Source organism: Sminthopsis crassicaudata, chromosome 6 (genome assembly GCF_048593235.1).
Source record: "Sminthopsis crassicaudata isolate SCR6 chromosome 6, ASM4859323v1, whole genome shotgun sequence".
In the NCBI taxonomy this organism is placed as follows: Eukaryota; Metazoa; Chordata; class Mammalia; order Dasyuromorphia; family Dasyuridae; genus Sminthopsis; species Sminthopsis crassicaudata.
In genome coordinates, this window is record NC_133622.1 from 244,205,603 (window position 1) to 244,217,115 (window position 11,513).

The window sequence follows — 11,513 nt, forward strand, 5'->3', positions numbered from 1 at the left end:
TTAATATTTTTTCCCAGTTACCTATAAAGCAATTTTTATATTTGTTTTTAAAAAAGTTTTGAGTTCTAGTTTTTCTCCCTTATCCCTACCCACAATTAAAACACCACATTGAAATTATGTTAAACATTCCCATAAAAGTCATGTTCTGAAAAAAAAAACATAGATTTTCTATCCTAATAAAAATAAAAACCCCTCAAGATAAAGGAGACAGACAGACAGACACACACACAGAGTGGAAAGGAAGGAGGAAGGGAAGGAGAGAGAGAGAGAGAGAGAGAGAGAGAGAGAGAGAGAGAGAGAGAGAGAGAGAGAGAGAGAGAGAGAGAGAGAGAGAGAGAAGACAGAGACAGAGAGACAGAGACAGAGAGAGAGACAGAGAGAGAGACAGAGAGCTTCATCTCTAGACTCAATCAGTTCCTTCTATGGATATGGATAGGATTTTTCATCATAAATCCTTCAGAGTAGTCATGAAGCATTGTATTACTAGAATAGAAAAGTCATTTACAGGTCATTCTAGAACATTGCTATTATTTTGCAAGCAGTATATTCCATTTTGCTTGAGTTCATGAAGGACTTTCCAGGTTTTTTTTCTAAGAGGATCTTGCTCATCATTTCCTAAAAAACAACAATATTCTATCACAAACACGTACCATACTTTACTGAGCCATCCCCCATTTGATAGGTACCCCTTCAATTTTCAATTTTTTTGCCCCGAGAACTGCTGTGAATTAGAATATTATTAAAAATAGAATAAATTTAAAAACACAAGGCAGACTAGCAAAGGAAGCCAATTACACTGAAATAGATATTTGGAAAATATCAAAGCAAATAAGTTACTGGATACTAGACTAAAAACTCAGCTTTAAGTGAAAGAAAACATTAGCTTTTGAATTCAAAGGCAGAGATTTGAGATTAGGCTCTGCTACTGAACAAGCCTTAGTTCCTCCATCAGTCAATTGATCAGTAAATATTTATTAATATTTAATAAATGGCCACTATGCTATTACAGAAAGGTAAACACCAATCTTTTCTCTCAAAGAGCTCACAGTCTAATGGGATAGATGACATATAGACAATTCTATACAAGAAAGAAAAAGTCAGGAAAATTGGTTATAATCAACATGGGGAAGACACTACTATTAAAGGGGACAATGGTAGGGCAGCTAGGTGGTTCAGTGAATAAAGCACAGGACCTGCAGTCAAGAGGATCTAGCCTCTAATACTTATTAACTGTGTGATTCTAGGAAAGTCACTTAACTCTGATTCCTTCTCAAAAAGAAGGGGGGGGAGATAAAGGAAATCTTGCGGAAGGAAGGCCGTTGTCACTTGAAGGAAGTTGGGGAAGCCCCAACACGTACGTGTGTGTGTGTGTGTGTGTGTGTGTGTGTGTGTAAATATGTATGTGTGTGTTTCTGTTTATCAGGTTTAAGGAAAGTGCTTTGCAAACTTTGCACACCTCTTAGACACTGAGATAGTTTCTCTCAAGAGAAAAATTGTGTTATCAGATCAACAACAGAAGGGTCAACACAAATGAAGTCTCGATCTTGGTGAAGGTTAGTGAACATTGGTCATTCACGTGCTCTCATGAGATGTTCTTTTTAAAATTGTATGTGTTTGTTACAAAATTCAAAATTATTTGTAGAATTCCAAAGACTTTACATTATTTTGATTCCATTTGATTTGCAAACTTATGACATGGTAGGTTAAGTCTCCATGAGGAAAATGAAAAAGGCTGAGTTTCAGAGTGAGTGACTCTTTTGAGTCATTTGGCTAATTAGTGATTGAGCAGCTAATATAGACACAGGTTTAGTGACTCAGAATTTTACTTCTGGGGTTCATGTTTCTCATTCATGAGACTTGGCATGTTTCATTCTAAGGGTCTTTAATTTGTCTCTTCTCTTAGTTCTCTCAGGTACCAGTGAATAAATGGCTGGGAAAAATCATACCATCTTGACGGAGTTTTTCTTCATCACATTCACTGAAGATCCAGAGTTGGGACTTCCTCTCTTCCTGTTTTTCCTGAGTCTCTATGTCATCACCTTGTTGGGGAACTCAGGAATGGTCTTTCTGATATGCACAGACCCCAGGCTCAGCACCCCCATGTACTTCTTTCTGAGTCACCTGGCTTCTGTGGACATCTGCTACTCCTCAGTCACCACCCCTCAGGTGTTGGCGATACTATTTGAGCAGGGGCTGGTTGTCTCCTATGAACGTTGTGCTGCCCAGTTCTTTTTCTTTACCTCCTTGGGTGCCACTGACTGCTATCTCCTGGCTGCCATGGCATATGACCGCTATGTGGCTGTGTGCCAGCCTCTGCTATATGTGACTGTCATGACCAAGAAGACTTGTGTGACTCTAGTAGCTGGAGCTTATGCTGCTGGCCTGTCTGCTGCCATAATTCGTACTGCAGCTGCCTTCACCCTCTCTTTCTGTGGCAATAACCAGATTGATTTTGTCTTTTGTGACCTCCCACCCCTCCTGAAGCTTACCTGTGGGGACAGCTCCACCCAGGAATTGGTGATTGTTGTGTTTGCCATTTTTGTGATCCCAGCCTGTATGGTGGTGATCCTGATCTCCTACTTGTTTATCATCGGGGCCATTATGCGCATTCCTTCTGCTGGGGGCAGAGTCAAGACTTTCTCCACTTGTGCCTCTCATATCATGGCGGTTTCCCTTTTCTTTGGTACACTCATCTTCATGTACATGCGGTGGAATGAGGGGAATTCCCTACAGGAAGACCGCATAGTGTGTGTGATGTACACAATGATAATCCCTATGCTGAACCCCCTCATCTACAGTTTGAGGAACAAGGAGGTGAAAGGGGCCATGAGAAAAGCCTTAAGGAGTACAAAGGTCTTCAGACTGGAGCTAGGTTGAACAAAACCCCATTGCCACTCTTTGGGTACTCATGGTTCTGTAGTTGAAAGTGCTTCTAGGACAAATGGAATATTATGACATGAGACCCCTGGGAGGGGTGCCATTTGCTTTTTGAGTCTTAGAAAGACTATAAATTAAGGCATGAACATGGGAATCATTGTCTAGAAGAAACATGAAATCATGCCTCCCTGGGGCAGAATTGTACTATTCTCCATCCATTGGAAAATGAGCTACCTTTCCTAGGATATTGACATCCTTTAGAGATTATCATTTACCTCTTGCTAGTTCAATCAATCAATCACACAAAAAACCATTGATTAGTCTCCTAGAATGTGTCAAACCCTACACCAGGAAATAAAAAGACCAATATTCTTCAGAGAGCTTACATTGCGACTTTGGGTACCATGTCATCCATCCTGTCTCTGTCCAGCAGTGGATTATGGGAACTGGCTGTTTGATTAAGGGAAAGAATGCTTAGTCCAGAGTCAAAAGACCCAGGTTTGAATGCTAGCTCTGACACTCTTACCCTTGTAATCCTAAGCAAGTGTCCTAAGCAACTCTAAGCAAACTCTTTGCAGAGGAGATTTCTGCTTTACAACCTGAGGCTCATCCCACCTGCCCTGATTATTCTGTTGAATTGTTGGGAAGAATGCATTCCTCAAGGACCTGAAGGACTTAATTTATTTTTTTGCATTCCTAGTATCTAATAATGTCAGACTTGTAATGGATGACTTTTAACAGATATATGCTGATTTGGATTGAATCCTACAATGGGATTAATCTTACTGTTAAGGGTAATTCCTTTTCCTCTTTGAGACACAATTTCCTCATCTGTTGAACTGGGTGAATGTAATCTACACTGTTTACATCACAAGATTTTGCTTTGAGGATCTTAATGAGGTACAAATGCAGAGCATCCTTATTTATCCAATTTTTCCTGCCTCAGTTTGTCATACATTCCTTTTTCTTATCTTTTATCTAACCTTTTGTATAACCCAGTTCAACACAGACTGACTTCCAGTGTATCTTAATAGTCTGGATACTCTTAATACTCTTCTTAATACTCATCGACTTCCATTTTCCTTGATAAAAGTAAAAATCCAAGTTGTGAAGCTAGAATTTCATCGGTTAGTTTTTATTGATAGTACACAAATTTGTAGTATATAGTTTGGACTATCAGGAGTTACTTAGTGTACTGGAAAGTGTGTTGACCATAGAACTGGAAGAACTGAGTATGAATCTTCCTCTGTGCATAAATCACTCAAAGCCTCTGAGCTGCATTTTTTTTTTCCCTCTGTAGAATAGAGATAATAATCCTTGCAAAGTACCTCCCCCCAGGGGTTTTTGGAGAAAGGTGCTTTGCAATATTTTGAAATGTGAAGGATGATGATTATGAGATAGAGCTCCAAACTGCTATCCTGAGAATCTCCCTGTGTTTGGATTCAGAATGACTCATAATGCGGAACCCCATTGAATCTCCTCCTGTAGAACAGCTGGAATTGATCATGTGAACCTCTTATTGAGAATCAAAGCAATTTATCTAAAATAGAAAGCACTGTGATAGCAAGAAGACATCCTATGATAAATAGCATAAGGTGTATTAAAAATGTCCTTATCCCAAGCCACCTCTTTCCACAGTTCTGACTCTTGGCTAGCTAGGGTATGAGTCTTGGGTTTCATCTTAAGTGTTTATATCAGAATTATTTTTAGTTTCTGAGGACAGGAGTAACGGTGGCTGGAGTTTCCATAAATGATCATTAAAATGTTTGGCACCCATACTTCTAGTGTTTCTTGTATTGGACCAGGTGCATTCTCTAGGGTCCTATGAGCATAGAGCCCCATGCAGAAGATGAGGTCTCAAGCAATATACTGGTGCATCATATTCTCAGGTATGATATCAGCAGTAAAGATCAAAGTTTACTGCCCTGCTGAGGTTCCATTAGCTTTCATGTCTATTAGCAATAGATAAAAGGAAATATTGATAATCACAACATCCTGGGCATGATGACATAGAATTAAAAAGACTCTGGCAATCTTCTCAACTCTTTGGTAGCTCTAATCCTCTCTATTCCTTTCCCTCCTCCTCATCTGAAGATCTAATAGAAAATTTCTACATTGCTCCTATAATTTGCTTTCACTCTTTTGATGCAAATCATGTACCCATTTGGATCTTATCTGATTATATACACTGATGTTGCTCTATCACATGTTTCAGCTGTACTTAGTGATAACTTTTATAATATTTTTTGTGAGTTTTCACACCAAGGGTGGTATCTTTGGATTTATCAGATACAAGGCCATTTATTCCATTTATCAGCCTCCTTATTTATTAACTATTTTGATGATTACTGCTTTGTAGTCTAGTTTGAGATCTAATACTCACAGGTTCCTCCACTTCCTCCCTCTCTCATAATTTCCCTTTAGATTTTTGACCTTGGTTCTTACAACTAAATTTCATAATTATTTTTTTCTTACCATTATAAGGTAACCTTTGGTGGTATTATTTGTGTGATTGGTAATTTAATTTAGGACAGTATGCCATTTTTTATTATTTTGATGTCAAATAATAAATAATAAAATAATAAAATGGTCTATCCATGAGCAATTCATATTTCTTCCGTTATCTAGATTTCTATTTATTTGTATAAAATATTTTGTAGTTGCATCTATATAGTTCCTATGCATGTCTTGGCAGGGAGACTCCCAAGTATTTTATGCCTCAATTATTTTAAGTGAATTTTCTCATTCTATTGCCTGCTGTGTGTTGTTGAAAGAGTACAAAATACTGATAATTTATGTGGATTAATTTTATATTCAGTAATTACTGAAATCTGTAATTGTTTCCAATTAGATTTTTAGTTGACTCGCTAGGGGTCTCTAAGTAAGTCACTATATGATTTGCAAAAAAGTGATAATTTTTATCCTTTTTAAAAACTATTCCTTCAGTTTCTTTTTCTTTTCTTATTAGTACAGCTAGAATTTCTAGGAGCATATCAAATAGTAATAATGGTTATGGACATCCTTGCTTTATTCTTGATCTTACAGAAAAGGTCTATAGTTTATTACTATTTGGCTCTTGGTTTTCGATAAATATGACTTATCACATCAAGGAAAGATTTATTCATATGCTTTCTAGTATTTTTAAAAAATAGGAATGGTGATTTATTTTGTTAAAAGTATGTACCAATAAAATCATATCATTTTTATTTTCCTGTTACTGGAGTTGTTAATTATATTTTCAAATTTTTAATATTTGACCTATTCTGAGTTACCATATAACCCCAAAATGATCACATTTTTTTGTGTTATATTTTGATTTAGTTTGCTAATTTTTTGCTAAAATTTTTTTGCATCAATATTCATTAGGAGTTTTCACCTATACTACTCCTTATTTTATTTATTTTTTTTCAAAAGTTACATAGTAAGCTTCAGAGCTAAGATTCAAACCCAGGCCTTAGTTTTCTGATTCTAAATCTATCACTCTTTTTGGTATACCTACTTGCCTCTTCCCCTGCATGAAGAATAATAGTGTACACACAATAAGTGCTTTATAAATGCTTGTTGTATTAATTGATCTGGGCCTCTTTTTACCACTAAGAGGCTTTGGGTAGGGAAGAATAATGGATAGAAGGATTATATACATTAAATGACAGCAATTAAAAAGATCCCTCAGTCATGGAATGGTAGAAGAGAAGCCTCAAGAGATTTTAGTCAGATAAACAGGTGAATCTCATGTACTTTCTTTCTTTTTTATTTACTTATTTATTTTAAAATAATTTTTATTTACCAGATATATGTATGGGTAATTTTACAACACTGACAATTGCCAAACCCCTTGTTCCAATTTTTTTCCCTCCCTCTCCACCCCCCCCCATGGCAGGTTGACCATTACATGTCAAATATGCTAGAGTATAAATTAAATACAATATATGTATACATGACCAAACATCATGTATTTTCGTAATGACTTGGACAGAGTCACTAGCAAGAGTCATGGGGAGAGGACAATCCAGTCCCAAGGGACTTCACAGAGAGGCCATTTTCTTATTGATGAGTTTCATTAGGGCTCTTTTTATGTCTTTATTCCTTAAGCTATAAATAAAGGGGTTGACCATTGGGGTTACCACAGTAAAGAGCACAGCCCCAATCTTCTCATTGTTGACTGACTGGATAGAGGAAGGCAAGAAATAAACTCCAACAATTGTCCCATAGAAGAGTGTAACCACTGAGAGGTGGGAGCCACAAGTAGAGAAGGCTTTCCATTTTCCTTCAATGGATGAAATTTTCAGGACAGTGAAGACAATGCAGATGTAAGAAAAGAGGATAAGCCCAAAAGGTACTGCAATAACAGATGGACCTAGAATGAACATGACCAACTGATTGATGATTGTGTCTGAACAGGAAAGGTTGAGTAGAGGGGCCAAGTCACAGAAAAAATGAGGGATAGTGTTGGCGGCACAGAAGGTCAACTGGACCAGCAGAAGGGTATGAGTCAGGGCAACCACGTTACTGAGAACCCAGGAGATGGCCATCAGTAAAGTACAGAGTCTGGGTCTCATGACTGTGACATAGCTCAAAGGATAACAAATAGCCACAAACCGATCATAGGCCATAACCCCCAAGAGGAAATTATCAATGACAACAAACACAATGGAAAAATACATCTGGGTGACACACTCCCCAAAGGAGATGGATTGGCTTTTGCTCTGAATGTTCACCAGCATCTTAGGTACTGAAGTAGAAATGCTGGAAATGTCAGCCAAGGACAAGTTGGCAAGGAAGATATACATGGGGGTGTGAAGGTAAGAGTCCAGACTGATGGCCAGGATGATGAGCAGATTCCCAACCATTGTTACCAAGTACATGACCAGGAAGAGGACAAAGAGAGGCTGCTGATGCTCAAGATGTTCAGAGAGTCCCAGGAGAAGGAATTCAGAGACTCTGGTTTGGTTTCTTTGGTGCATGTTTCTGATGGTCTTAAGTCTGAGGGAAGAAAAATGTATTGACAAAAAAACCCACTGATCATTTTCTATTATTTAATAGACTTGGGTACATAGTGTTAATGCTTCAGGTATATAACTGCTACAATAAATAGAGAATTGGTTCTGGAATCAGGAAACCTGAGTTCAAATTCTACCTCAGACATTTAATAGCTCATTCTAATTTTTTAGAATGAGCAAGTCACTTAACATCTATCTGCCTCATTGTCCTCAACTGTAAAATGAGAATAATAACAGTACCTACCTTCTATTGCTGTGAAACTCAAATGAGATATTTGTAAAGTGTTTAGCACTTAATAAACATTTCCTTCTTCCTTCTATCCTGTTTCATGCTAATGCCAGTGACTAGAATTTTGATAATAGCCAAATGGAGGCCCTGGGTAAGATGGCATTTGTTGGAGTAGTCAGAGATTATAGCTCATTCTTACAGTGAGATAACTTTTTTTCCTCTTCAGAGTGATCTTAGCCTATGTTAGAATGTCATCTAAAAATGTAAGAGAAGATTCTGGGAAAGTTGCAAAGTAAGTCAGAAAACTTTTGGCTGTCCAAATTTCCTCCACCAAAAATGATGGAACATCACCTCAGAGAATCAGATATATACATGGGTTAAAGCAATTGTCCCCCTAATGCAATTTGTGAAGACCCAAGGAAAGATATTACTTTCTGCCTCAGTGAAGTCTAAACATCTCCAGGATGACTCTGCAGGATCAACAAATAGGAAATCTTGGGGGCAACTGGATTGAAAGAGTCTCAGGCCTAGAAACTTTCTTCTTACAGATAGTGTGGTGTTCTGATGGCTGAGTAGGAAAAGATGGAAGGATTTTCCATTGTTGAGGGATGTCAAGCACAACTGTACTGATCAGACACATCGGGCTGTGGCTGTAAGGGGGAACACTTGGAGGAAGTGGAGTAGTAAGGTTGAGGACCCTGTTGAATGTGGGCACTTACATTTGGGACAGATTACAGCCGTTGTTTGTAGCTACTGAAGAGACCTCAGAGAATTAAATCATTTGTAGAACAGTGTGACTGGGGGCCCTCCCCATAGTTTAGGAGTGGAGAGGAGATCCCAAAGTTGGGCACCAAGACAGATTTCAGAAAATAGCAGTAAGAAAGACCTGAATCTTGAGGCATCATACTCACACCTTGGGAATACAACTTATTTATACTGATAATTGCTGAAAAACAAAAGAAAACAAAAAAACAAAAAAAGAAATTAAAGGAGAAAGAACCCAACTGTTAATAGTTACTATGGATTAGAAAAGATCTGGGTTCATATTCAGAGGAAGATAAAAAAAGACACAACTTTTTTTCTTAAATAAGCAATATCAAATAGTCCCAAGCACAAAATAGTTCTTAGAAAACTTGTAAAATTTAGAACTTTAAAAATCAAATGAGAATGATTGAGAAAAAATTAGAAAAAAAGAGCAATCCAAGAAAAAAATTATGAAAAGAAAGACAAAAATCTCAAAATGAAGAATCAAAAACACAAGAAAGAAAATATTTACTTTTAAATTAGAATTGGGCAAGAGAAAATGAATGATATTCTAACACAAAGAAATCATAAAACAAAATAAAAAATGAAAAAAAATAAAAGAGAAGGTGAAACATCTCATAAAAAAAAACTGATCTGGAGAACAGATAGAAGAGAAATAATATGAGTAGTCAAACTACCTAAAATTTTTGATTAAGAAAAGAATCTTGATACAATATTGTATATTATATTGTATTATAAGAATTATCAAGGAAAACTGCCCTGAAGTTCTAGAACAAGAAGGAAAAATAGAAATAGTAATAGATAGAATAGATCCATTGATCACCACTTGAAAGAGATCCCAGGAGGAAAACATATCAAATATATGGTAGCTAAGTTTCAGAGCTTCCAGGCTAAAGAGAAAATATTGGAATCAACAAGAAAAAAAACAATTTAAATATAATGGATCTACAATAAGAATTATACAAGATTTATAATACTATGTTGAAACTCTGTAGGTGTATATTTCATAGTGTAAAAGAGCTGGGGTTTTGACCAAGGATGATTTACCATCAAGGTTTAAATATAATCCTGAATGGAAAAAAAAAAGATCATTTAACAAACTCAAAGGCTTTCAGGGTTTTGTGACAAAATTCCCAGAATTAAAAAAAAAATCTACATAAAACATCCAGGAGAAATATATGGCAAATAATGAAAACCAATTATCTGGTTCTCAATAAGGAGAAGTTGTTTACTTCATATATGTGAAAATATTAGCAATATTCTTATGATTGTCATCATTATTTGGGTACTTTGAAAGAAATGTGTAGACAAAGCTGAATGTGATGGGATGATTCTAAAAATGTAATATTATGTAGAGAGAGAGAAAAAGTAATTATCTCATACAAATGAAGCACAAAATGAAAAACTGATACAGAAGAAGCTAGTAATAAGGGAGAGGGCAAATAGTTACTCTCATCAGGGATGGGCTAAAGAGGAAACAACATTATATATATCTATATATATGTACATATATATAATATATATATTTTGTATATATATATGTATATATATATAATATATATATTTTGTATATATATATACACCTATACCTATAAAAGTCTTCTAAATTCAAAAAGAAATAAAATGAAAAGGGTTAGAGTTGGGGAAAAGGCAAAGGAGGGACTCTTAAAATGGTAGGTAATAGGAAGGCAAGATAGCAGGTAGAAGTAAAATAGAGGAGTGAGGAGTGATTGGACAAATCGGTAAAAAATTAGGAAGGAGGAAAATTCACAACAAGTTATTGTAGCTTTGAGTGTGAATGGGATAAATTTACCCATAAAATAGAATCAGGTAGCAGATTAAAAATTTGAATTCAACAATATGTTGTTTTCAAGAAACATTCTAAGAGATATGCACAAAGATAAAGGACAGGAGTAGAACTCAATATATAAAAAAGTAGGAATACCAATTATGATTTCAAAGTTAAAGTTAAAATATATTTAATCAAAAGTGGAAAATAGTGAAAGTATACTATGTGTCAGCATTGTTATTCAATATTGTTTTAGACCATTTAAAATATCTAGAAGGCATAAAATATTTGAATGTATACTTGTCATAACAGATGCAGGAACCATATGAACGTAAAACACTATAAACAAATAAACTCAGATATAAATACATATTTATGGTTTACAGGTAAGTAAAACCAATGTAATTTTTAAAATGAAAAATTTACCTAACTAATCTATTTATTCAATATTATCACAATTAAATTAGTAGAACATTATTTTATATAGTTGGAAAAAACAGGAGAAAACCTGGAAGGAGACAAAGCTGGATAGCTTTGAATACAATGTGTAGAATTTATTATATAGATGTTCTTGAAATGGGAATGTATTATTTTATATTGAATCATCTCTTACAAACTGCAGTGCATCGGGAAATTTCTTTTGTTTTTTTTTTTCTTCTTATTTTGTATTTGACCCTGGAGGAAAGAATTAGGAGTAATGCATGGAAGATGTTGTGAGGCAAGCTTAAGGTTGATGCTAGATGAAATGCAGAAACCATGATAATGATCCAACAATGCAATGGGCTACTTCAGAGGGAGCAAATTCTTCCTTACAAGAGGTCTACTTGTAAAGATTGGAAGGCCATTTGTCTGG

The 11,513-nt window shown here is 35.8% G+C and overlaps 2 protein-coding genes across 2 annotated transcripts; one reads left to right on the top strand and one right to left on the bottom strand.

Moving 5' to 3' along the window:
• Positions 1-1,907: 1,907 nt before the first annotated feature.
• Positions 1,908-2,877, top strand: LOC141547542 (olfactory receptor 9Q1-like). Its single transcript, XM_074275931.1, has one exon. It carries the CDS (start codon positions 1,927-1,929, stop codon positions 2,875-2,877), a length of 951 nt encoding a protein of 316 aa, XP_074132032.1. The 5' UTR covers positions 1,908-1,926.
• Positions 2,878-6,902: 4,025 nt separating this feature from the next.
• LOC141547988 (olfactory receptor 1S1-like) lies at positions 6,903-7,841 on the bottom strand. Its single transcript, XM_074276713.1, has one exon. It carries the CDS (start codon positions 7,839-7,841, stop codon positions 6,903-6,905), a length of 939 nt encoding a protein of 312 aa, XP_074132814.1.
• Positions 7,842-11,513: the final 3,672 nt, after the last annotated feature.

Excerpts from the sequence above, each read along its gene's own strand:
- LOC141547988 (XM_074276713.1), bottom strand. The coding sequence starts at position 7,841 with ATGCACCAAAGAAACCAAACCAGAGTCTCTGAATTCCTTCTCCTGGGA.
- LOC141547542 (XM_074275931.1), top strand. The coding sequence starts at position 1,927 with ATGGCTGGGAAAAATCATACCATCTTGACGGAGTTTTTCTTCATCACA.